At 36.0% G+C, this 27,970-nt stretch overlaps 1 protein-coding gene, 1 non-coding gene and 2 pseudogenes across 2 annotated transcripts; 3 read left to right on the top strand and 1 right to left on the bottom strand.

Annotated features, from left to right (window-relative positions):
- Window positions 1-5,972: 5,972 nt before the first annotated feature.
- Window positions 5,973-6,079, bottom strand: LOC131179574 (small nucleolar RNA R71). The gene has a single exon (XR_009148465.1). It is a non-coding gene; the product is annotated as a small nucleolar RNA R71 (small nucleolar RNA).
- An 11,128-nt stretch (window positions 6,080-17,207) lies between these two features.
- LOC110656188 (scarecrow-like protein 18) lies at window positions 17,208-18,972 on the top strand (the record flags this gene model as incomplete). The annotated part of the gene is made up of 2 exons (XM_058144801.1): window positions 17,208-18,470; window positions 18,538-18,972. Coding segments are annotated over 2 exons (1,698 nt in total), but the record flags the coding sequence as incomplete, so codon positions are not given.
- Window positions 18,973-20,967: 1,995 nt separating this feature from the next.
- On the top strand, window positions 20,968-22,661 carry LOC110656187 (DELLA protein RGL1-like; annotated as a pseudogene).
- A 3,207-nt stretch (window positions 22,662-25,868) lies between these two features.
- On the top strand, window positions 25,869-27,609 carry LOC131168999 (scarecrow-like protein 18; annotated as a pseudogene).
- The last annotated feature ends 361 nt before the right edge of the window (window positions 27,610-27,970 follow it).

Below are 27,970 nucleotides of genomic sequence, written 5' to 3'. Positions count from 1 at the left end.
CGGATTGCGGGCGATTCTTAGGCGTGCGGTGGAGATCTCGTGCGCCATGCTTTAACTACCTCGCTCGATTCGGCGGCGGTTATTGGAATTTGTCTTATTCTTTTTGTCTTCCGATCCCTCCTAGCTCCTATTCCGATCTCTCATGCGATCTCCTATCTCCGATCTCTTTTATCCCTTGATCGATCGGATCCGGTCCAAGCATTAATTACATCTCGATTTTGAGCGTCGCCGTTTCCTTCGACATTAAATGCCCATTTTCCCTATATATACCCCTGTTGATAGTGGCATTTCCTTCATTCGATTTTCTCTCTTTCTCCTTGTTTCTTGGTTCTAGGCTTAGGGAAAGTTAGGCTACAAGCGTGGTTTTGATCCTCTTCGATGGAATTCCCTATTCCTCGTGAAAATTTACGATCCGGTGATTGGATGGTCCTAATTGGCGATGGTGAGAGAAGCTGGATTTGACCGATCCGTATTGCGGGCTTGGTTGTACCGATCTCGAGTTGCTCAAGCGAGTTCATTGGCTTCTCATCACATTGAGTGTTCGACAATGATTAAGCTTCCGGTCGGCAATATCCTTGGGATCGATTATAAAGCGATCCTTAGATCACCAGGAGTATCCTTGGGATTAGTTATAAAGCGATCCTTAGATCACTGGGAGTATCCTTGGGATAAGTTATAAAGCGATCCTTAGATCACCTCTTGAGATAGGATTTTCACGGTCTCTAGAGATCGTCCAAATGATGTAATTTTTCAATGTAATCGGATCTCTAGAGATCGGCCACATGATGTAGCTAGACCTTTATTGTAATCCGATCCTAGAGATCGCCCAAATGATGTAATCCGATCTTTTGAGAATAAAGACTTTATTTTGTCGGTTATCATCTTATTTTTGCATTGATTATTTTCCGATCTCTACTGTGTTTATCCGATCTGGTTCTTTACGAATGACACTTAAGCGATCCTTTATTCAAAATATTTAACTTATTATGCGATCTCCAATTAACCGATCTCTGAACATTCGGATATTTGAGAGAAGTGTCAGAACAGCTGTCGAGTCTCACCAATCGATGCGCCGCCTAGAACCTCGCGAGCATTAAATGCTCGGACTAGTATAAATAGGGGCGGGAGGGTTAGCCAGTTGTTCTCTCATTTCATTTTGATCTCCTGCTCATAGCTTGAAGTTCTCTCATTTTCTCCGGTTTCTCCGATGCGATTAGACTCGTAAGGACTTTGATCTTCTTTTTGTTTAAGTTCTTTGTTTCTTTTGAAAATGAGCGGTCTTAAAGGTCGAGAGCGGCGAGCCCTCCTTCCATTGAGTTCTCTTGGTCATCGTCGATGAAGAAGAAGCGATCGAACCAAGCGCGCAACCTGGACCCCTTAGGGTCCTCTGCTCCAGTCGGTAGTCGTACCATTAAAGCGTCGCACCCTTCTTCAAGGAGAGACCCATCCCATAGACGAGCTTAGTCGGTTCTTGAGAATCCGCTCTGCGATCGTTTGTTCATGAATACATTAGTTGTCGTGATTCGTTCGTGCTTATCAAGTGCCATGGCGACCTTCGTGTCGATCTCTTCTTTTAAGAGAACGAGATGGTTATGGTATATGAGGAACAGTTAAAGGCCGATCTGAGGTTCCCTCTAGACGATTTCTATAAGGAAGTCCTAAAACTTCACCGAGCATCCATTGTTCAAATTCACCCCAACTCGTGGCGGATCTTGGTAGCTTTCAGAGGTCTATGCCGAGCTAAGGGAATCAGACCTACGGCTAAAGTGTTCGCCAAAGGCACCGGCTAACTCACGAAAGGGCGATGACCACTGGTTCTTTCAGCGAAGCCTCGTTGCGAGCTCTTTTCCAATCTGCCTCGTCTCTTAAGAATTGGAAGAATCGTTTCTTCATTGTGAGGAGCAAAGATCAGAGCCATTTTGAGACTTCCCAGCGGTGGTGGTACCGGGGACCTTTGCTTAGAATCACATCACCTGAGCCAAGATGAAAGCCTAATAGTGATGGATTTGAAGAGTGAGGCTGCCACTAAAAAGTATTCTTGTTTGGATGCGGTGGACGAGAAATGCACCATTGGGTGTTCGGTGCTCACTTGGCCAAGACGCGAACTTCCGCTCTCTAACCTCGGCATCGGTATTTTCTATATCTCAATTCTCACGACCTTAGTGATCTCACTAACCTTTTCTTTGTGCGGTATGGCGGGTGGTGAGGGTTCAAGGAAAGCGGAAGAAGGAGAGATCTCCCGGAAGATAAAGGAGATAAAGCGTTGAACGACTCCAAACGCCCGATCACGAACACAGGGAGATACAAAGTGATCCTCCCCAACCTTGGTCCATGACCACTGAAGTTACCCGATCTCCTCCTAGATCGGAGGAGCGACCTCGACTCTTGCGATTGTTCCAAGCGAGGAAGGGGGCCTACCCAAGCTTACGGGAGGACCTCTTCTCGGGCGCTCAATCTTGATCATTGCTTGAGGAATACCGGATGTCAAGGAGAACTCGATTTCGCCAAAGTCACCGGGTCTACCATCTTCTTTTCGGAGGATCGGGACAGCTATCCCTGAATGGTCTCGATGACATATTGACTCGGACCATGAGCTTAAGCGTGGAGTGTCAGTGAACGGACCATGATCGAGAAAGGATTCGCTTGGGTAAGGAGATCGGGAAGAAGAACCGGAAGTGGATTCCCTCCGATCCCGGCTCTCATCGGCTCGGGATTATATATCTCAGTCGAGGGCGGGCAAAGCTCCATGAAGACCGATTGGCGAGCAGGCCGTATTTTGGACGAGAGGACCGCGCTCTTAAGGAAGTCCAGCGCTCCACGCCAATGAAGCCTCTCGGTCGCTCAACTTATAGAGGAACTCGAGGCGAAGGATAAGGAGCTTAAGGAGAGGGATGAAGAGATGGTGGCGGAATAGCGAGGCCTATGTGAAGGCTCACAAGGATCTCTTGGCCGCACTCCAGAGCGTTACCGAAGAAGACTTCTCTTGGATGGCGGACGTGGCTCCCGAGGACAATGATGAAGACAGTGAGGATGAAGCCAGGGTGAGAGGAGAGAGGAGTGATCAAATGTAGATCAGTGGGGTGATCCCCAGAATAACTGTACAAATTATGACATGAAATGAAATGCCTTTTGTTCAATGAATGATTGTGATCGGAAAATTTTAAACCATTGTTTGTCTGAGTATTTGATTGTATGAGCACAGCAAAACAAAAACTAAATGTGATTATTAATCTAAGTATGAGAGATCGGAAAGCACTTTGAACATGAGATTGGTAGGGAAGAAATCTTGACAGAACTTGGTGAAAATTTAACTCGAACACTTAAGATCGGAATCGAACCAAAACTTTAGCTCTTAAACTTTCGGAAAGGAGGTCGGCAATAAAACTGGTAGGAAAGGATCTAGTGCCCGTTCATTTTATTCATCAACAGAGATCAGGAATATACCCGACGAGTCCAGAAATTCGGCAACGGGTTTGAGGGATCGGTAAAATGATTTTGAGAGATCGGCTGAGTTTTAAGGGATGCTAGGACTTAGCATTGATTCAAGTCTTTGTGAGGAGAGATCGGAAATGTGACCGCCTATCAAGGAGGGACCGGAAACGTGATTAGCTGTTCAAAGAAGAATTTTTATTGATTCTAGGGATCGACCAAAATATGGTGTCGACAGGGACCAAAGCTCAAATCAGTCTTTAAGGTTGACAAAATGAGCTATGGATCTATTGCAAAAGCCCAGACTTGATGTGTCATGACCAGTTTCGGTATTTATTTTATATATAGAGTTTCAGATGTCCAAATGAAGCAAGCCCAAGCCCAATTGAACCTTAAGAGCCACCTCTACAACTTCTATGAAGGGCTGGATGCAAGATGAGGCCATTTTAATTGTCAAAAATGGCAATGAAATCATCACTATGGGCTAGACCGTCTGTCTGAATCAGTCCTGGTTTTTGGGGTATAACTTGGGCTGTAGACCTTAGATTTGGGCAAATGAGTACCCATTGGAAAGCTAAGACATAGGGTTACAACTTTCCTGAAGAGGGCAGAGGCAGATTTGGAAAGAAAGTCACTAAAAATCAGCCTTGATTCCAGAGACGTGAATACAGGCTGAAAATCTGCTTTTTGAATTTCAAAACTTTTCCTAGTTTAGTTCCTATCTTTGGGATTAGGTTTTTTATTATAAATACGTCTTTAGGTAGCAGCTAAGAGCATCTAATTCAGACCTTCGTTCTCTATAGAAGACCTTCATTCTCCATTCTCTTTTGAGATTTTTTCTTTATTTTTCTTTATTTTTCTGTAAGCCATGAACATGAGTAGCTAAGTTTTTAATTCAGTTCAAAGGATTCAACTTCTTATGTGTGATTTGTGAGACCAAGTTCTTAATTTAATTTATGTCTTTTTGAATATCTATTATTTTTTTTATTTTTGATCTGTTGAATGATTTGCTAAAAAGGCCTATTAGTTAATTGTTTGATTTGATCAATTGCTAGTTCATCTTCATAATTCATAATTGTTGTGTAAGATTGAACATGAGTAGGAATTATGTTTTATTGATTATGATCTAAGTTTTTTATAATAACCTAAGAAAACAATAGGGTGGATTAATTGATTTATGCTTCATAAATTGTTGTTCAGCTTAACTACTTCCTTTTCTTAAAGCAATTATTAATTTGATGAGTATTGCTTAATACCAACTCAGTTAATAATTACAGTCAATAAGAGTGCTTGGCTCGAATTGATGAGTATAGGAAAGTCAGGGGTTTACCTCGCTGTTTGGTAAATCTACGTTAAGTATTCAATAAGATATAATTGTATTTCTTTTGTCTTTGATCAAATCAATGCATTGGAATACGAATTACCTTGGACTGAAGTTTGTTTAATTGGAGAGTTTCTTATTTTTATATCTTAATTTTGGATTTTTGATTTCTTCTTTGGATTGTGAATTACCCCCCTCCCTCCCAACTTTTGTTTCTTTTTCCATTACACAAGTGCACGAAATTTAATAATTCAGACTTTAGGGTTCGACCTGGATTTACCACTTACTGCAGAAAATATTTCATAATTGGTAATTTCAGTTAATTTAATTTCTGGTGGATTCGACACCCATCAAGAATTTTGGCGTCGTTGCTGGGGACTGAAGTTTATTGGAATTCGTGTTTTTAGTGTTAGGGTATTTTGTTATTAACTTTGTTTTGTGGAGTGTTGCTGTTTTCAGGTTTTCAAAAAAATATATATATATTTTATAGTGTTACTATTCATTGAGAATTTTGGTTAAATTTGGAGGGGCGGCCCATACCTATTTTGAAGGAAATGACGCTCTAATCAAGACCAATTAATCCATAGGATTTTTTCGCCCCACCCTCTTGAGGCCAAATTCGATTGTTTTCTAGGGTTTTGAGGTATTTTTCTGTTTTTACTTTGATTTTTTTTTGTTTATGACAAGAACTTCTCAATTTGGTAAGTTGATCTTTGATCCAGAAGTAGAAAAAATAGCTAAATGGTTAAGAAAATTGGCTAAGCAAGCTAAGCAGATTCTAAGTATATCTGAAGGAGTCCAATCTCCAAAGGAGTTAAGTTCGGATTCGGATTCAGAGTCAAATTCCGAAAACGAAACCATGGCTGCTAGAACTTTGAAAGAGTTGGCTGCTCCTGATCTAAACCAACACCCTTTGTGTATCCAATACCCTGCTTTAAATATTGCTTTTGAGTTAAAATCTGGACTAATACATTTGTTGCCTAAATTTCATGGTCTTGCAGGTGAGGATCCACATAAGCATCTAAAGGAATTTCATGTTGTGTGTTCCAGCATAAAACCTCAAGGAGTTTCAGAGGATCAAATCAAGCTTCGAGCTTTTCCTTTTTCACTGGAGGGCACTGCTAAGGATTGATTGTATTACCTTCCTTCTGGATCTGTCAACTCATGGAATGGGATGAAGCAGATATTTCTGAAGAAGTATTTTCCTACTTCCCGTGCTGCCAATATAAGAAAAGAAATTTGTGGCATCTGGCAGTACAATGGAGAGAGTTTGTATGAGTATTGGGAGAGATTTAAGAAGCTGTGTGCAAGCTGTCCCCATCATCAAATAAGTGAGCAGCTGTTGATTCAGTATTTCTATGAGGGACTACTGCCAATGGACCGCAATATGATAGATGCTGCTAGTGGAGGAGCTTTGGTTGACAAGACACCAGATGAAGTAAGGAGGCTGATTGCTAACATGGCAGCAAACTCTCAGCAGTTTGGAATGAGAATGGATCACACACCCATGAAGGTTAATGAGGTAAGTATATCTAACCTAGAGAAACAGATTTTTGATTGAACTTCTTTGGTGAGGCAATAAGCTGTAGGGAAAATGCAAACTGTTAAGGTATGTGGGATTTATTCGGGTTCGGGTCATGCTACTGACATGTGTCCTACATTACAAGAGGATGAATTAATACAATATGTTAATGCAGTAGGAAATTATGGACAGCCACAACACAGGTATGATCCCTTTTCCAATACTTATAATCCAGGATGGCGAGATCATCCTAATTTGAGTTATGGGAATCAACCGGTGCAAAATCGATACCAGCAGCAAAGACCACAAGTGAATCAACCACAACCACCTCCGCCTCCCTCAAGTCAAGGTATGTCACTTGATGAAATTGTTAAGGCTTTGGCTCACAATACCCAACAATTTCAACAGGAGACCAAAAATTGCATTCAAAACATAGAGAGACAGATTGGTCAGTTAGCCTCATCTGTGAGTAAGCTGGAAGCTCAAGGTTCTGGAAAGCTTCCATTACAAACAGTCATAAACCCTAGAGAAAATGCAATACTGTTCCGGGTGGGTAGGAAGTTGGTAATCAGAATCCACATGAGCCAATAAAAAAGAAGAAGCAAGGATAAAAAGAGTCTGAAGTTCCTGAAGTTGAGGTAAATACTGAACTTAACTTGAATAAGGCTAATAATTCTGTTCTTCCTCCATTCCCCTGCAAGTTGGCCAAGACAAAGAAAGAATAACAAGAGAAAGAAATTTTGGAGACTTTCAAGAATGTGGAGGTGAATATACCTTTACTTGATATGATCAAACAAGCTCCCAAGTATTCTAAATTTCTTAAGGAACTATGCACTACAAAGCGCAAGTTGAGGAATAATGAGAAGATCAGTGTTGGGGAAGATGTGTTGGCATTAATTCAGCGAAAATTACCCCCTAAATGTAAGGATTCAGGTTTGTTTTCTATTCCCTACAAAATAGGTGATTCTAGATTTGAAAGTGCAATGGCAGATTTAGGAGCATCTATTAATGTTATGTCAAATTCAGTTTTTCAAACTTTAAATTTGGGTCCTTTGAAAGAAACCAGTGTCATTATTCAGTTAGCTGATCGTTCTAATGCTTACCCATTGGTAGTAGTTGAGGATGTGTTGGTGCAGGTTGGAGAATTGATTTTTCCTGCAGATTTTTACATTCTGGATATGGAGGATAGCATTCCCACATCAAAGTCATCTTTGAATTTGTTTGGAAAACCTTTTCTAAAAACTGTCAAGACAAAAATTGATGTGGATTTGGGTACCTTAACTATGGAGTTTGATGGAGAGACTATCAAATTTAATATCTTTGATGCCATGAAGTATCCTGCTGATAATCATTCTGTCTTTTCTATTGAAGTTGTTGTTGTTGATACATTTGTGCAGGATAATTTTGAGTTAAGCATGGAGGATGAGTTAGAAAGAAAATCACATTTGCATGAATTAGAGGAAATTCGCCTTAAGGCTTATGAAAATTCTAGGATCTGTAAAGAAAAGACAAAGGCATTCCATGACAAAATAAGGAAGTAGTTTGTGATTGGGTAAAAAGTTTTATTGTATAATTTCATATTGAAGTTGATGCTTGGTAAGTTGCGTTCTCGTTGGATTGGACCCTTTGTTGTTACTAATGTGTTTCCTTATGGTGCAGTTGAAATTTAAAGTTTAGGAACTAATAAAGTGTTCAAGGTCAACGGTCATGAACTCAAGCCATTTTATGAGGGGTTTCAGGAGCATTCAGTAGATTAAGAAGCTTTGTCATATCGAGCTAACGACAATAAACAAAAGCGCTTCTTGGGAGGCAACCCATGGGTGGCTTGTTAGCCACAATCAGATTTGTTTTCTTTCCCTTATTTTATTTTATTTTCTAGCATTTTTTTTCTATTCTTTTGCATTTGAGCTTTACATTGGGGACAATGTAAGTTTTAAGTGTGGAGGAGGAGAAATTTATTGCTGCAATCTTTTTAATTGTTTAAAAAAATAAATAAATAAATAATAAAAAATAAAAAAAATAAAAATAAAATTTTTTCTTATAAGCTTGATTCATGATTCTATATTAACTCTTGGAGAGAAGTGCTTTGTCCTTAAAATGACTTTTCTATTTTAGATTGAATTTTTGAAATTTTAGGCAAGGTAATAGTAATTTTAATGATGGATTTTCCCTCTTCTCTATACCATAGAGCATTTTTTTTTTTGCATAAATCATTTAGGCTTGATTTAATGGTGAAATTATTAGTTATGTGTGCTTTAAACTAGTGTCATGCATATTTCAGAACTTTGTTTAATCTATCACTGCATAATTGGGGAAAATAAAAGGTTTAACTTGAAAATTGCTCTGCTATTTTAAGCAAACTAACCAAGGGTCTTCATGAACCCCATGTCGATTCACAGGCCAAAAGCTAGCTAGGATATGAGTAAGGTACTTTTCTGAAGGTGACAGTTGAAATAATAATAAAAAAAAGTAATTGTGACAAGAGATAAGTACCAATTTCAAATATATATATAAAAAAAAAGGCATTTCTATCTCCCCTAAGATTTGCAAAGAGCTATAATTATTGTGCCTTGATAAATTAGCCTTATATTTTGGTGTGTATTGACTTAAAATTTTATGGAACTTTAATTATGTGAGCTTAATTGATTTCAAGTCTTTTGTTTTGTGTTGGAAAATTGTTGATATATTGGTATGGTATTGATAGAATTTATTATGATGGTTATTACCTTACTCGCCTCTTCTTTCAAACTTTTAACCTTTTGTTAGAAAATGTTGTGATAGGGTGAAGTTAAGGAACTTCTAAGTGGAGTTGACTGAGAGTTTAAGTCATGCATGAGAACAAGCATGGAATAAGTGTGGGGAATTTGATAAGTGCTTAATTTATTAATTTTACTCTCATCACATTTAGTGTTTTTAGTGTGTTTTTATGTTTAATTCAGTTGATTAAAATATATTTATCATTTAGGCATATTTTTAGATAATTGTGGAATAATTGTGTTAAATGAATAAATTTTCAGCATTTGACCTTTGCTGTATTTTTCAAGTGTTTCTAAAGTTGTGGCTCTTCAAATTGAGTGTTGTTTAATCCATTGAAAAGCTAAGATAAATCACTTCAAAAGATAAAGAGGGACAAAAGCCTAAATCAATATCTAAGGTTGACAAAATGAGCTATGGATCTATTGCAAAAACCTATACTTGATGTGTCACGACCAGTTTCGGTATTTATTTTGTATCTGGAGTTTCAGATGTCCAAATGAAGCAAGCTCAAGCCCAATTGAACCTTAAGAGCCACCTCTACAACTTCTATGAAGGGCTAGATGCAAGATGAGATCATTTTAATTGTCAAAAATGGCAATGAAGTCGTCACTATGGGCTAAACCGTCTGTCTAAACTAGTCCCTGTTTTTGGGCCATAACTTGGGCTGTAGACCTCGGATTTAGGCAAATGAGTACCCGTTGGAAAGCTAAGACATAGGGCTACAAATTTCCTGAAGAGGGCAGAGGCAGATTCAGAAAGAAAGTCACTGAAAATCGGCCTTGATTCTAGAGACGTGAATGCAAGCTGAAAATCTGCCTTTTGAATTTCAAAACTTTTCCTAGTTTGGTTCCTATCTTTGGGATTAGGTTTTTTATTATAAATACGTTTTTGGGCAGTAGCTAAGAGCATCCAATTCAGACCTTCGTTCTATATTCTCTTTTGAGATTTCTTCTTTATTTTTCTTTATTTTTCTGTAAGCCATGAATAAATGTAACACCCCAAAATTTTAAATTTTATTATTTTATGAGTATTATTGATATTTTAATTTTATTAAATTTTAAGAAATTATTTGAGATTTTTCGAATTTTAAAAATCGGGTTCGATTTTTCGAAAATATAAACTTTGATGATTTTTAAAAATTTATTTAAAGATCACGTGGCAAAATTAAAAATATATTTGGAGTCTACAAATTTTTCTGAGTTTTCTAGAATTTTTTCAGAATTTTTAGACCTCGTTTTCGGTCCCAAGGCAGAGCAAAAATTTAAAATTTTGTATCCTAAATCGAACCGTCCGAATCGAACCGGACCGGATCGGACCGATCGAATCGAACCGGTCTTCTTCTTTTTCTTCCTCCTCCCTGCGCGCGTCCAACCTCCCTCCCCTTCTCTCCCTTTTTCTCTCTCCTCCCTTCTCCCCTTGCCGCGCCTCCCGCACTCGCCACCGCCACCGGCGCCAAACCTGCCTGTACGAAAACAATGGACGTGGGCGACCGTTCGTCTTCCCGGCTAAAATCCGGCCGATCCGGCCACTAATCGGATCGGGTCTTGTGTCTAAACTCATCTACTCGTCGAGAGCTTTCTATAGACACCAAGAACACCGAAATCCATCGAGCGGTTTGTCTAATTTTTGCCCGGGAAGTTTTAGCCCATTTTGACTTTCGGGCTAGATTTCTCGCAAACCGTGAACCCCACGAGAAAACCGAGAGTATCAGAGCGCTCCACTCGTCGAGAGCTTCGCGGCGACATAAATTTCAAATTTTTTCGACACCGTTTTTCGGTGGGTCTCACGAAACTTCGCAGTGTTTTTCCGAGCATTAAATGAGCTTAGAAAATTCTGAAAAATTTATGTACTAACCCCCGTGTTGTGGGCTTTGTGTAGGTATCCTCAATTCACAGAAATTCGATAGTTGTCCGGGTCTGTGAATTTCCGGCCAGACAGACCCGCTACCGGAAAAGTCTCCGAATTGGATCGAGGTTTTAGCTATCCCACCATTGTCAGACATCCCGAGCGCGTTTCTGAAGTCGGAATCGGCAAAGGTAAACCCGAACCTTGCTTTTTCGTAATTTTCTAGTGCTTAAATAGGATTAAAAATCAATAAAATATTCGTGGTAGCTTAGAAAATTATGATTCTTTTTGCAATAGCCTAGTAATATTGCTAAGGACCACGGGGCAAAGTTTTAGAATTTTTAGAGCTTATTTGGGCAGTTTTTGCAAAAATGATCAATTATAAGGACTAAATTGAAATTTTACATATTGTGATGAATGACTGTTTGGATGGGCCCAGGAGGGGCTGTGTGATGTGATTGAATTGTGGATATATGAGTTGTGAATATAGAAGTGTGTTTTGAGCCCTTTTGCAGGTTGGGTAGGTCCTAGGTATAGGGGAGACTCTGCCGGATTTTCTGCACGACTTAGGACGTATTTGGTCTTTTCTTGATTTGTATTGAGTCATTTGTATTAAATAATTGTAATGTAATTGTCAGGTGAGCCGAGACAGCCTTCTTCCTCCGCTCAACCGCCCCAGTGACCGTTGTCAAGTCTGTGAGTAAAATATTAATTTTAATTGTAATTTCACTATTATTATATGTTCAAGCATGCCCATTCATCACTTATATGTATGTATTTATGTAGTTAAACTCTAGGCACGTTTTATGTTGCATTCATAACTGTTAAAGTGCCATGGATGTTGTTGTGGTAATTTGGAGCAGTGTGTGTGCGTTGGTGTGCGTGTGATGTGGTGTGGACTATGGATAGGACGGGTAGACACGGCTTGAGATCTTCGCTGGGACCCGGTCCTTCGGGGTAGTCACGGCTTGAGTTCTTCGCTGGGACCCCGATTTGGTTTATTAAGCGAAAGTCCGGCTTGAGTTCTTCACTGGCACCAGGTTGGATTTAAGAGAGTCAGATAGGGATCGGCTCCATATATTATGATTGATACTACTGGGTGTGTGAGTGCTCCAAATTACCTTTTTGCTGTTATGATGTGAATTTATTGCTGATGCTGCATTTCACTCCATAGGGTGCATTAGTTTTAGATAGTTATAGAGATTATGGTTAAAATTGATATTTTACTCTCTGAGTCGAACGCTCACTCCTGTTCAATATTTTTCCAGGCCACAGGAGGATATTTTTGAGGTTAACCTGCTTTCTCCCTCACAGGTCATTTATTCATGTTGGTGTAATTCTATAAATTTCTAGAATTTCCGCATGTGTTAGAAATGATTATTTGATTTGGGCCTGTAATATAAATTGTTATTTTGGACCTGTAAACTTAATATTTCATGCATGTTTGATGGACTGGATGAGGGAGCTGAGCTCCCATATATTTTTATGATGATATGAGTATGTGGAGGGTGAGCTGAGCTCCCCAATTGATTATTTATTGTGTTTACAGGTCGGGTGAGTCAAAAACTCCCCGTTGAAAGGTCCATTTTATGGCCGGACTCTGTCCGGTTGATTTCTTGAAATTGGGCCCAAATGGGCTTTAGAGTTGGGTTAATGAATAGTTAGGCTTACTACGGGCCTCGGGGGCTTTAGGCTGGCCCAGGTCCTAGTACCGGTCCGGCCCATAGGTTGGGTCGTGACATGAGTGGCTAAGTTTTTAATTCAATTCAAGGGATTCAAGTTCTTATGTGTGATTTGTGAGACCAGGTTCTTAATTTAATTTATGACTTTTTGAATATCTATTGTTTTCTTATTTTTGATCTGTTGAATGATTTGCTAAAAAGGCCTATTAGTTAATTGTTTGATTTAATCAATTGCTAGTTCATCTTCATAATTCATAATTGTTGTGTAAGATTGAACATGAGTAGGAATTAGGTTTTATTGATTATGATCTAAGTTTTCGATAATAACCTAAGAAAACAATAGGGTGGATTAAATGATTTATGCTTTATAAATTGTTGTTCAGCTTAACTACTTCCTTTTCTTAAAGCAATTATTAATTTGATGAGGATTGCTTAATACCAACTTAGTTAATAATTAAAGTCAATAAGAGTGCTGGGCTCGAATTGATGAGTAAAAGAAAGTCAGGGGTTTACCTCGCTGTTTGGTAAATCTACGTTAAGTATTCAATAAGATATAATTGTATTTCTTTTGTCTATGATCAAATCAATGCATTGGAATGCGAATTACCTTGGACTGAAGTTTGTTTAATTGGAGAGTTTCTTATTTTTAGATCTTAATTTTGGATTTTTGATTTCTTCTTTGGATTGTGAATTATCCTCTCCCCCAACCTTTGTTTCTTTTTCCATTACACAAATGCATGAAATTTAATAATTCAGTCTCTAGAGTTCGATCTGGATTTACCATTTACTGCAGAAAATATTTCATAATTGGTAATTTCAGTTAATTTAATTTCTGGTAGATTCGACACCCATCATTAGCTAATGAAAATAAATAAATAGATAAAATATTGAGTTTCCACAAATTTATTAAATTATTTTCACAATATCTAAACTTTTTATGATCAAAATAATATTTAAAGTAAATAAAAATATCTTTGTCAATATAATTATTATTATTATATGTAAAAATTAAATTAAATTAAATTATTAATAATGTAAATCCACACAACATATACTACTAGTTTTGTTATAAAGTAAAGTAGATATTGCAAAAATTGATTGTCCCTATAGGAATAAAAGGGTGTTTGGTTCACTGTTGGGTGCAGCTAATAACTGATAGACACTAAAACAGATGAATTAGAGTGTTTGATAAGTTTAAAAAAATAAAGCTGATAGCTAATATGGTATCTATCACCCATCAACTGTAACGCCCTCACTTTAGGTAGTCCGTACATTTTACTGTTCCGACGACTAATGTCTATTCGGACTGTTAGGATGTCTGGAACTACACTCAAACTAGAGTGAGGAGACATAAATTGACTGAATAAAGACCCAAAAAAATTAAGAAAAACTAAAAGAAGTGAATGGCGAATGAGTCACAAAGATGGGTGACCGTACCGGAAAGCAACTGTAAGGACAGTTGTCGACCCCAGACCTGCGAGAAACCCTAGAAAATAATTTTTGGGACTCCAGAGACGAGTCATTGAGGTTTCGATGGCATTAGAATACTAAGAAAATGATTAGAAAAATTATTAGATCAGTACAGACAATTTTAGTCTGTTAAGCAAAACGAAGGGCATTTTGGTCATTTCATCTTTAGAGATGATTTTTGACCAACTTATCCAATTAAGTAAATAATTTATATGACATAAAATATAAATAAATATTGCTAAAAATTTAATTGAAAATGAATAGAAAAGAAAGAGGAAGAAAATGAATCAAATGCCTAATTATGACATCATAATGATGTCATTTATAATCTATCTACCAATCACATTTAAACAAACCTTCTTAAAACAAATAAAAAGGGAAAATTTAAGTTAAAAATCAGCCATCTTCTCCCCATTTTTCATGTTGGCCGAAACTTTGAGAGAGAGAGAGACAGAGTCTTCCACCATTTTTGGTTTCACAAAGCTTAATTTCCTCTTATTTTTCACCCTAAAACCCATAGTTATCTTCACAAAAACTTGATTTCTAGTTTTGGAAAAGCTATTGGTAACAACAAAAAAAAGAAAGATTGAAGTTTTGGAGAGCTTAAATTGAGATACAAAAGGTTAGTGCTATGTAACTCTTTCTTTCTTTTTAAACTATGTTAAGCATGTATAAGGAAGAAAAAAAATTGAAAGAAATTAAAAAGGATTGTTGAGAAATTTTGAGTTAGGGTTTGAATTAATTTTAGTACCTTGGTGTTATGGCTTGAGATTGATCTTGATCAGATTATTTGTTGATCATTTGAAGTGTTATGAATGATATGATGAATGAATAGATAAAAGGAATATAATTTGAATTTAACAGGTAACATGAAACCCACCATGCATTAATAGAACAGAGGGAACTCAGTCTAGATCTCCATAAAAATGAAATGGGATAAAAAAAAAATTTTCTACAAGTGAGATAATAAAACTAAATGGACATTAAATTAATATTGTAAACGATATGACATGGTAAGGTGCTCCAGCACCGAATGTAGCACGCCTTACTCGGCTACACTGTAAACGGGGGATGGGTGTTACATCAACTGCAATTGTATCCTTTTATTTTTAGAACTGTTTCTCATCAGCTGATAACTGATTTGATATTATTTTTTATTTTGACTATATTATCATTTTTCATTTAACTCAAAAATTAATATTATTAATATTTTTATCATTTTTATTTATAATTTTAACATCTTAATTACATTTCAATTTTATTAAAATATTTTTTTGTTAATAACATAAAATATAAAATATTTATTTATATCTAAAAACTTAAAATTAATTATAAGTTTTTTTCTTTACTAACAATAATAATTACTTTATTATTTTATCTATATTTTTAAAGTTATTTAAGTATTTTTTTAAAGAATTTAATTATTTTCTTATTTCAATAATAAATAAATAATAAAATATAATAGATTAATAATTATATATTTATTTTAATAATATAATAAATGATATAATATATTAATTTAATAATTATATGTTTAATTTAATAATAAAATAAATAATATAATATAATAAATTTATAATTTTACATTTATTTCAATAATAAAATAAATATTATAATATATACCCTTATTAGTCAGTTCACATATCAACAGTAACAACTAAACATAGATTTATCAAACACTTAACATAAATCAGCTATTAACTATTAACTATCAGTTAACGGTTATCAGCTGTATTCAACAGCTAACCAAACAAGCCCTAGGAGAGCAGTTCAAAACTTATTTAGAGTAATTTTTTGAAAAATTTTACAAAAAAAAAAAGAGAAAGCAGCATTTTGTACCCTGATTTTCTCTATAAAAACTGAAAAATCAACTTTTCAGATTTTTAAAATTTAATTAAGATTTAAAAAATAATCTTACATTGTTCTCTACTGTTTTTCTTTATAATAAAATTTTTATTTTTCAAATGAAAAATAATGATTTTTTATAATGAAAATTAAAATTTTTTATGTCTAAAATTAAATAATTATTTAAAAAATATTTATTTAGAAGATAAAATTAATCATATTATAAAATAAATAAATAAATAATACATTTTAAAATATAAAAAATAAAATAATTTTTAAAATAAATTTTACGGTAATTTTTTACTATGAAAATATAAATAATTTTATTTTTAATTAAAAAAATATCTTTTATTATTTACAGTTAACATATTTTATTTTTTCTTATTTTTTATAAAAAATAAAAATAAAATATTCTTAAAAAATAAAAAATAAAAATAAAATACTGTGGAACAGGTTCTGCCTTATGACTTGAGAACTATTTTGGGCTTGAGGGAAAAGCTATTAAAATCATGACACGTGCACAAAGGACGAACCAAGCCTACGCCCGGCAAATTAGCATTTCTAAGCACAGCCCATTTTGGCCTTTTTTTTTTTTGAAAGAAATAGCCCATTTTGGCTTTACATTTAAACGTTATTGTGAAATTTGGTCAACGATTTGTTCTAATAAGGCCATATTATATGCTAAAAACTTTTCCTACCCGTATATTTATTGCATTATCCCATCGTATGCAAATTTTTATCTAGACCCAATAAATTAAAAAATTTAAAATATAATATATTCGGTAGAATTTACATATTTATATCACATTTCTAATAAATTCGGATAAAATTTTTTTTATATTGTATGTGATATTCTTGCTTGATTAAGAGCTAGCCTACCATGTTTCTTAAAAAAAAAAAAAAAAACTAGCCTGTGATGTTTTTAGTTTTTGAACAATTCCCGGCTGAAATCCTTAATAAATCTTTCTTAAAAGCTACAAAGAATGGCCTAGGCTGTCACGGCACTATTTTTGTTGTTATTAGAGGACATTTCAGTGTGTCAGGTTTCTGTCTTATTGCACATTATGAAGGAACCTCCTTTGATTTCATCAAACTGATGGTCATGTTATCAATCTTTTGTCTTCTAGTCTGTTCATATCTAGATTTGTTTATTAAAAAGACCATCTACAACTCAGAAAGACATGGTCTTAGTTCTTTCTAATTTGAGATGGAGTTTACAGAGGAATGCAATTTTAGTGGAGCTCAGGATAATTTACAATCTACAAATAGAAGTTCTGCAGAAGGAAATGGAAGAAAAGGAACGGAACGTTATGAAGCTGAAGTTTGGAGACTGTAAACAACCATTGATTCCTATTATTCTGATTATGAATTCTATCAGGAAGGTCAATCAAGAGAAGGTACAATTTTCACCTTGGATCAACTACAAGAACTGCAGCAACAACCGTTTTTGGATCATAGATTTCTCAACGATCAAAGATTTGATATCTCTTCTCCATCACTTCAATCATGCCTAGAGGAAATAGCGAAGCTTGGTGAAATTCTAAGTAAAGAAATTCATCAAGAAGTTGCTCAATCCAAGAAAAATAAGCAAGATTCATTTCCTTCAACTTCACTTAAGCTCCTCAGGATTTGTGGTGAGGGGCTTAAATTGAGCAGTGAAAGAGCGATCAATCCAACCAATACACCAAGCACAAAGGTGGCAAGCCAGGGATTATCAACTGAAGAAATCGTGAGAATTGCTGGAAAAAGTTATTTCAAGTTCTTTACGCAAGGGATAGATGCTACCTCCATCCTTAACACTTCTGTTGATGCTTCTCTCTCAGGCCTTTCAAATGAGGATTCAAAAAGTGTGGAGCTTGCTGAACTTATTATACCTTCTGCTGATAAAGTAAGCAATCATCAATATGACTGCCCAAGCATATTGCTAGATCAATGTGATTCCTTGTCTTCTGCCACTGGAAATGCAGTTCAAAGACTAGTTTATTATTTTTCGAAGGCCCTTCGAGAGAGGATTGACAGAGAAACAGGAAGAATTACATTCCAGGATTTGGAAAAACTGCGGTCTTTCAATATTAATGAGAAAATCATGGCTTCCACCCCAACCATCCTGGCCTGTCACCAACAAGTTCCCTTCTCTCAAGTAGCACACTTTGCTGGAATCCAAGCCATTTTAGAACAAGTGTCTGAGACAAAGAAAATTCATGTGATTGACCTAGGAATCAGGATTGGAGTACAATGGACAGTCTTGATGCAAGCTCTGGCGTCGCAATCCAAATTCCACACTGAACTTTTCAAGATAACTGCAGTTGGGACTACTAAGAAAAAATTAATGGAGGACACAGTTGGGACTACTAAGAAAAAATTGATGGAGGACACTGGTAAAAGATTAAGGAGTTTTGCCCAGACCATCAATTTCCCCTTTTCTTTTAAGACAGTTATTGTATCAGACATGCTAGAATTCGAAGAAGATCTTTTTGAGTTAGATGCTGATGAAACAGTGGTTTTCTACTGTGATTGTTTGCTAACGAGCCTGATTCCATTGCCAGATAGGCTAGCTTCTCTGATGAAAGTGATCAGAAACCTCAATCCATGTATAATGGTGGTCAATGCTGATTCCATTGCCAGATAGGCTCGCTTCTCCGATGAAAGTGATCAGAAACCTCAAGCCATGTATAATGGTGGTCAATGAACCTGAGAATAATACCGCATCCCATGCTTTCGTTAACCGTTTCATAGAAGCTCTATTCCATTGCAGTGCATTTTTTGATTGCCTTGAGGCTTGTATGGGAGATGATCCAAACAGGATAATTATAGAATCATTTCACTTTGGTGAGGCAATCAAGAATATTCTTGCCGCTGAGGGAGTGGAAAGGAAGGTTCAAAATGCAAAGCTTGATGTTTGGAGGTCATTCTTTGCCAGACATGGGATGTACAAGGTTGAACCGAGTGCGTCGTCTTTATTCCAAGCAAATCTAGTAGCCAAGAAATTTGCTTGTGGGAATTCCTCTGCAGTTCTTATGGATGGTAAAGACTTAATTATTGGGTGGAAGGGCACACCATTGCATTCTCTTTCTGCTTGGAAATTTATTTCTCAAGATTAATGAGGATCTGAAAATATTTTAAATTCCCACTACTTTCCTGTTTCATTTTCAAGCAGTCATTAACTAATTGTGATTGAAAAAAAAAAAAACTAATTTTGAACCTTTCTATAATTTTGTTTTCTTATGTGAGTTATTGGCTCATAGAGTACTGAAATCAGAAAAGTATGTGTTATAACAAGTACGCAAATCTAAGGCACAATCACAAATCGCACAATCATATAGTATTGAAAAGAGAAGAAGAATTGTTCAACCGTAAGGTCTACGTTCACGGGCAAGACAAAAGAAAAAAAAAAGTTATACTATAATGAAAAAAGTAAGATACAATCAATCAAAACTCTCAAATACTAATCCCAGTGTGTTTCTCAAATATCTTACAACTCTGCCATAAAGAATAGAATATTACAATATTTCGGATGCATGGAAAAATATATCCAAAATTTAAGTCACAAAAATAACAAACTTGTTAAATTAGTGCCTATTGGAGGTCCTCTTGTTGCTAATAATCCCTAATGATTTAAGCATTCCCAAGTCGGTTAAAGCTTGGTAACAATCAATATATATATATATATATATATATATATATATATATATATATATATATATTGCTAGTTCCGCATTTGGTGTGCAAACATCTATGCGTTTTATTCAGACAATATGTTCTTACTGAATTGTAAATCTGCACCTTCACTTCCTCTCCTTCTAGCCCAACGATATGTTCCTTTCTTCCTCTTTTTTCTATAATATATCAATCTTTCTTGAAATTTCGAGACTTTCTATATTTCCCTTGATGGGATTTTGTTTCTGTCCTAAAATGGCAGATGTTGCAGGCTAATGATTCTGTCAAAATTCCAACTTTGTGTATGGAAACCATAGTTTCTATCATTCTGACTTTGTCATCAAATGCATTGTTCAGATTCGACTTCCTGCTTTTGTCTCAAGAAACCTGTGGTATCTACAGAGTATCTTGTTGTTATTGGCTATCAGATAGGAATTTAGATCATAAATTTATTGCATACCATGACATGAGCTGCCTTGGTTACGCCAAACTGTCTGTAATTCTATAATCTCATTATCTTAGAAAACTGAGACCACGATAGCTATGTCATGTTTTCTAGTGCAATCACAAGTAAAATTCCTCATCTATTGAACCAGTAATATGCGTATCAGATCCTTTTGGGGTTGTGATTAGAAGGCCAAAATATCGCTTTTTGAAAAAAAACCTGTTTTGTTGTTTTGGAGTTTTTATGAGTAAAATATATCAAATTTAATTTTAAATCAATAATTTTAATACCCTCTAATATATTTAAGGAAATATTTTTATAAAAAATAGCTTCAGCAACAATACCAAAAACTCAAATCATCTATAACCAAGGAAAAAAAAATGTTGAGCTATTTTTATTTGAGATGGAGACTTTTGATAAGTCCAATTTTGGTGGAATTCACGATAAGTTGAGTTCTACAAATCAAAATTCAGTTGTTGCAGCTGGTGATTTTGCTTCAGTTGTGCAGGAAGAGAAAAACTGATCATGAGACTCTGCTGTCACTACTCACTACTTATTAATTAAGAACTATTCTTTGATGTTTTAATTTCTCTCGCAATTCTTTGGCAAACTTCTTGGGAATTCCGTTTAAAGTTCCAAAGAGGATATCAGAATGATTTTGGCATCAAATGCATTGTTTGGATTCTATTTCCTGCATGCTTGAGTTTTGAAAAAACCGTGATATCTATAGAGTCGTTTGTTGTCATTTGTGTCAGATTGGCAACCAGATCATCAATTTATTGCACATACCATGACATAACTGCCTTGGGTACATCAAACTGATAATTTAACTCCACCATAGGAACTCTTCATTGTCTTGGGAAACTAAGATCAAGATAGCTATGTCATGTTCTGTAGTTCAGTCAAATGCTGGATTTCTCATCTATATAAAGCTGGAGTAATTTGCATCCTGACTAAAACCAAAAACCCAAGCTGAGAGCTATTTTCATTTGAGATGGAGACTTTCGAGAAGTTTGATTTTGGTGAAGTCCAGGATAGGTTGAGTTATACGAATCAAAGTTCTGAGATTTTGGAAGCAGAAAATATGGTGATGAAGATTGGGGAGAGTCAACGGCCATTGATTCCCATCATCCTGATAAAAGACTCTATCAAGATGATCCATCAAAGGTACAAGAACTAAAGCAACGATCAGTTATGGAGCCACTTCAATCATTTCCAGAGGAAATCACAAAGCTAGGTGAAATCCATAATGGCATTCGAGATGTTCAAACCAAGAAGGGAAAGCGAGATTCTTGCCCATCAGCCCCACTTGAGATCCTGAAAAGTTATGGTAAGGGGTTCAAAAGATTAAAAAATCGAAAGAGAATAGAAGCAACCAATGATACACCTAGGGTAAATGAGGCAAGTCAAGGATTATCTACTGAAGAAATCATGAGGATTGCTGAAAAAAGGTTTATCAAGACCTCTACCAACATAGTTGATGTTGTCTCCATGCATAATCCTTTTGATGTTTCTTTATCGGGCCTGTCCAATGAAGAGGCCAAAAAAGTGGACCTTGTTGAATTCCTTCTGGCATCTATTGACAACGTGGGCAATCAACAATATGACCATGCAAGTATATTGCTGGACAAATGTGATGGCATGTCTTCCAGTACTGGAAATGCGGTTCAAAGAGTAGTTTATTATTTTTCTAAAGCTCTTCGAGAGAGGATTAATCGAGAAACTGGAAGCATCACGTCACAGGATTTGGAAAAATTGCGGTCACTCAGTATTGACGAGGCAACGATGGCTCCAACTCCAACAGTTCTTGCCTGTCTTCAAGAACTGCCCTTCTTTCAAGTTGCACGCTTCACCGGAGTCCAAACCATTGTAGAAAATGTGGCTGAGGCAAAGAAGATTCATGTGATTGATATAAGAATAAGGATTGGAGAGCAATGGACAGGCTTGATGCAAGCTTTGGCTTCTCAATCTGAATACCCTCTTGAGCTTTTGAAGATAAAAGCTATTGGGACTACTTATAAACACTTAATTGAAGACACTGGTAAGAGGTTAGAGAGATTTGCCCAGACCATTAGCTTACCTTTTTGTTTTAAGATAATTATGGTATCAGACATGCTGGATCTCAAAGAAGATCTCTTCGAGTTAGATGATGATGAAACAGTAGTTATCTACAGTGGATTTTCTCTAAGGGGCCCGATCTCACTACCAGATAGACTGGATTCTGTGATGCAAGCAATTAGAAACCTGAATCCACATATAATGTTGGTCACTGAACGTGAGCTTGATACTACTTCGTCTTCTTTCATAAACCGTACCATTGAAGCTGTGTCCTACTTCAGTGCATATTTCGATTGTTTAGATGCCTGTATGGGTGATTATCCGAACATGATAAATAAAGAATCATCTCTCTTCGGTGAGGGAATCAGGATAATCATAGCCCCTCGTGAAGGAAAGGAATGGAAGAGTCGAAGTGCAAAACTTGATGTCTGGAGGGCATTGTTTGCCCGTTTCGGAATGGAGGAGACTGAACTGAGCTCATCATCTTTCTGCCACACAAATCTTGTGGCCAAGAAATTTGCTGGTGGCAATTCTTGCACACTTGATATGGACGGGGGAAGCCTACTTATTGGATGGAAAGGCAAACCACTGCATTCTCTGTCTACTTGGAAGTTTGTTTCGCAAAAGTAAAATTCTTGAATTTCCCACACTGTGATTCATATAGCTTCATTTCAAGCAGGCATTCGCCAGTTTCGAGCAGTATTTCTTTTATAAGTCACTTGTCAAACTTGTTCGTATACTGTTCATATATATATATATATGGAATATCCATTCAAGCACTCAGCCATTGCTGAATAAGGACGTGCGGTCTTTGACCAGGCATTTGTGATTTATGAACAATAGCTTCATTATCATAATAGTTAAACACATAACTCGAAGCCGCTCCACATAGAAACATCGCCAATTCTCACCCAGTTACTCGCACTGAAGTCCTCCTGATTCGTTATAGCCATTGGAGGCGGAAGACTGGCAGCTATCAGTGACAAGGCACGCCTGAATAAGGACAGGAGGCTGTGTCATGACTTGTCTGCCATTCAATGGGGAAACTCCTTTGCTAGGGTTTTCTACTAACTGTTTAGATAGAGGAAGCGAAGAGAAAAGAAAGTAAAGAATCTGTTGGAAATTGAGATATTTTGCTGCAGCAAATTTCTTGATTTGAAGTATTTTGTTAAAATGAAGTGGTTCTTTGCATTTATAGCATTAAATTTAGAAAATTTGTCTTGTATTTGGTATAAATTTATTTTCTTGAATAAGGCTTCCTTTGCCTATAAAAAAGGAAAGTGTTGAGAAAAGGAAAAGAAAATGAGATAATTTTCTATTTGTATATAATTTTCTATTTGTATATCCCATTTTTATGTAATGAAGTTTATATTTTTGTGTTCTTTTCTCCAACTTACACTTCTCTTTTGATATGTTAATGTTCAAAGCACTTTGTTGTGTTCTTTAGTTAGAAAAATTCAGCTTTCTACTCTGTTTAAATCATGTTTTCTACAGAATTTATGCTTCTATTTATTATTCTTAAATATATGTTTTAAGCCTTCATTTTCCAACATGGAATCAGAGCCAAATGATCTGTGAGTGGCCTATTTCAAGTTGTTTTTGTTTAAGTATGTTTTTTTATCAAGCATGTTTTCTCCTTTATTTACATCCACCTTTAAGGAGTGATAAAATTTCAAAATTAAAGAAGATATTTGTTAAAGAGTACCAAGCATATCCTAAAACTGTTGACATTTGTTGAAGAACCTAAGCATGCTGTTAGAATTTTGCTTTAAGGGACTGGCAAGTCCATAAATTATAGAATTATTTTGTTGAAAAGACCTACAAGTCTCTAAACTACAAAAATTAAAACTTATTTGAAGGATCTTTATGTCCATACTCTAAAAATTATTGGAACAAACCCTAGCAAGTCTAAAAAATGCCCAAAGAAAAAATATGTTATTGAAAGTCCATGAGTTTCATTTGAGGAGAAGTTTTTCTTTCTATGGTGAAGAAGTTTGAAGGAGCCATGCATCAATTTTGCAACAAAAATCTCAAGAAGGGCGTTGGAAGTTGAGATATTTTGCTGCAACAAATTTCTTGACGTGAAGTTTTTTTGTTAAAAAGAAGTGATTCTCCACGTTTGGAGCCTTAAAATTAGGAAATTTGTTTGTATTTAGTGTGGATTTATTGACTTGAAGAAGGCTTCCCTTTGCCTATAAAAAGGAGAGTGCCATGCTAGCTGTGCTGTGTGTGCTAGAGAGAAGTCTGAAAATGATATATAAAATAAGAAAATGAGAGAATTTTCTATTTATATCCCTTGTTTTTAAGTAATGAATTATATTTTTATTTTCTTCTATCCAACTTTCACTTCTCCTTTGTTATATCAATATTCAAAGCATTTTGTTATGTTCTTTTGTTAGAAAAATCTAGCTTTCATATTTTATTTTAAATCATGTTTTCTGCGGAATTTAAGCTTTTATTTTTTGTTCTTAAATATATGTTTTAAGGCTCCATTTTCCAACAGAATCGTTAATTTCTAAAATTTCTTTTTTTGGATAACAAATGGATGAAAAAGATTAGGAGAAATGAAGAAATTTATGTTCTAAAATTTGAATCTTGCTATAGCAATCAAGACAACAATATGGGTTAGTTTGTTCAAAAATAATTCTGGCTGCAAGCTACATCGATAAGTTTCAAGAACTGTTATTTTTGGACTTTGGAGAAAGATAGCAAACACCAGCATCTTTTGCCGTTTTTGGACCCGTTGAAACCAAACTAAGAACCCAATCATTTAGTCAAGCTGGTAACTAAGACATTTACTTACAGGAGCTCTTTCACACTTGATCCACTTTTAGTTAGTTTTATGTTTAGTACTCCTGCTTTTGATTTGACTCACCTTGCAACTGATTATAGGCTACTGATGGTGTGAGATTCAATAACCCTCTAACACTTCTCGCTAAATTATCCAAAAATAGTTTTATTTTTTTAGATGCAAAGCCTATTAATTTAGTATCAGACATTCTGGATCTCAAAGAAGATATTTTTGAATTAGATGATAATGAAACAGTGGTGGTTACAGTGGTCATTTACTAAGGAGCCTCATCTCACTGCCAGATAGACTGGATTCCGTGATGCAGGTCATTGGAACCTTCAATCCACAGATAATGGTGGTCAATGAACCTGAGGTTAATACTTCCTCTTCTTCTTTAGTAAACCGTTTCATCGAAGCTCTTTCCATCTCCAGTGCATATTTTGATTGTTTAGAGGCTTGTGTGGGTGCTGATCCAAATAGCATAATTGAAGAATCATCTCATTTAGGTGAGGGAATTAGGAATATCGCAGCCACTGAAGGAAAGGAAAGGAATAGTCAATATATGGAGCTTGATGTCTGGAGGGCATTCTTTGCCCCATTTTGGAAGGGAGACTGAACTGAGTTCATCATCTTTATGCCAAGCAAATATGGTGGCCAAGAAATTTGCTGGTGGGAGTTCTTGTTCACTTGATATGGGTGGGAAAAGCCTACTTATTGCGTGGAAGGGTACACCAATGAATTCTCTCTGTGTCTGGAAGTTTGTTTCTCAAAAATAATAGGTGTTTGGAAAATACTTCTTTGAATTCTACTTCTTACATTAGCTTTCAAAGTTCATGGTATCCAGATTGCCGAATTATTGCACATCATGGGCATCAAACTGGCACTATAATATTTTTAATGAGAAGTGCTTATTGTCTTTGGAAACTGAGATTGAGAAAAGTTGTCTCGTAGTACAATCTTTTCAAGAATTCCTCAACTATATAACTAGTAATCTGCATATCATCTAGAACCGAGAAACCAAACTACAACCTAATTCCTCATTTGAAATGAAGATTTCCGAAAAGTTCAATTTTCATGAAGTTCAGGATAAGTTAAAGCTCTACAAATAGAATTTCTGAGAGTATGGAGAAGGAAATCAAGGGCAACTTTCTGGAGTTGAAGACTGGGGAGAATCAGCAGGCATTGATTCCCACCATTCTGATCATGAATTTTGGAAGGATAACTCATCAAAGGAACCTCTGGTTTTCTTCCCTCAACAGAAAGAATCTTTCTTGGACTCTGATATTTTTTATGGTCTAAGGTATGATATCCTTTCTCCACCACTTCAAACATCTTTGGAGGACATGGCGAAGCTTGGTGAATTCAGAATGATATTCAAGATCAACCCAAGAACAAAATGCAAGATCAATTTGCTTCAACCTCACTTGAACTCCTAAAAAGTTAAATGGTAAGGGGCTGAAACGACTGAGCAGTGAAAGAATCATTAAGCCAACCAACGATACACCAAACATAGAGGTGGCAAGCCAGGGATTTTACAACTAACGAAATCATGAGGGCTGCTGGAGAAAATTTTATTCTGTCCTTTACTAAAATTGCTGATGTTGTCTCTATGCTTGAGAATCCTTTTGATATTTCTTTCTCAGGCCTTCCTGATGAGGAGGCCAAAAAAGTGGAGCTTGCCGAACTCCTTGTGCCATCTGCTGAGAAAGTAAGCAATCAACAATATGATAGTGCAAGAACATTGCTAAAGCACTGTGATCGCTTATCATCCAGTACCGGAAATGCTGTGGAAAGAGTAGTTCATTGCTTTTCTAAAGCACTTGGAGAGAGGATTGATCGAGAAACAGGAAGAATCACATCGCAGGGTTTAGGAAAACAACAGTTCTTCAATATTGATGACGCGGCCAAGGGTCCAACCCCCAACATCCTTGCAAGCTACCAGGAAGTTCCTTTCTCCCAGGTAGCACGCTTTGCTGGAATCCAAGCCATTGTAGAAAATGTGACCGAGGCGAAGAGAATTCATGTGATCGATCTTGGAATCGGGGTGGGAGTGCAATGGACAGGTTTGATGCAAGCTTTGGCGTCACAATCCGACTCTCTGGAGCTTTTAAAGATAACTGCTTTTGGGACTACTCTGAAACAATTAATTGAGGATACTGGTAAGAGGTTAACAACTTTTGATGAGTCCATTGGTTTACCCTTTTCTTTTAACATAGTTATGGTGTCAGACATATTGGAGCTCAAAGAAGATTCATTTGAGTTAGATGCCAATGAAACAGTAGTTGTCTACAGTGAACATTTACTAAGGAGCCTGATTCCATTGCCAGATAGGCTGGATCATATGATGAAAGTGATCAGAGTTCTCAATCCAAGTATAATGGCGGTTACTGAACCTGAGTTTAATTCCACTTCACCATATTTTGTGGACCGTTTCATTTAATCTCTTTTCTACTTCAGTGCATACTTTGATTGAATCTTGCATGAGAGACGACCCAAACAGGATGATTATAGAATCTTTGCATTTTGGTAAGGGAATCAGAAACATTGTGACCACTGAGGAAGCGGAGAGGAAGATCCGAAACGCAAGGCTTGACGTTTGGAGGGTTCTTTCCCCGTTTTGGAATGGAGGAGACTGAACTGGGCACATCATCTTTGTACCAAGCAAAACTGATAGCTAAGAGATTTGCTTGTGGGAATGCTTGTACACTTGACATGGATGGAAAAAGCCTGCTCATTGGATGGAAGGGTACAGCAATAAATTCTATTTCTACTTGGAATTTCATTTGACATTAATAATTAGTTGGAAAGAATTGAATCTCATAATGCCTTTCTTAGTCTCATTTTTCAATTACTCCATCAACCAATTTCTACAGATCCTCTTATTAATAATCCCTGGTTGAAAAGCCAAAGTTACATGTAAATGCAATGTAACATAGCCGATTTTGTTAAAAATAAAAGAGAGGTTTTAACTCTAAAGGGGCAACAGAGATTGAGAATATAAGTTTATTTTGATGCAGATATTGGCTGACATCCACTGCCCCCATGCCATGCTTATTTATTTAATTATGACAAATGACGCATTCGTAAGAATAGTCTAAATTAAAAAGGTCAAGCACAAAATATTATTTATTTATTCTTTTATAAATTT

Source organism: Hevea brasiliensis, chromosome 4, assembly GCF_030052815.1.
Source record: "Hevea brasiliensis isolate MT/VB/25A 57/8 chromosome 4, ASM3005281v1, whole genome shotgun sequence".
Classification (NCBI taxonomy): Eukaryota; Viridiplantae; Streptophyta; class Magnoliopsida; order Malpighiales; family Euphorbiaceae; genus Hevea; species Hevea brasiliensis.
Note: the sequence above shows the minus strand (reverse complement) of the source record. Positions and strands in the feature narration are given on the sequence as shown.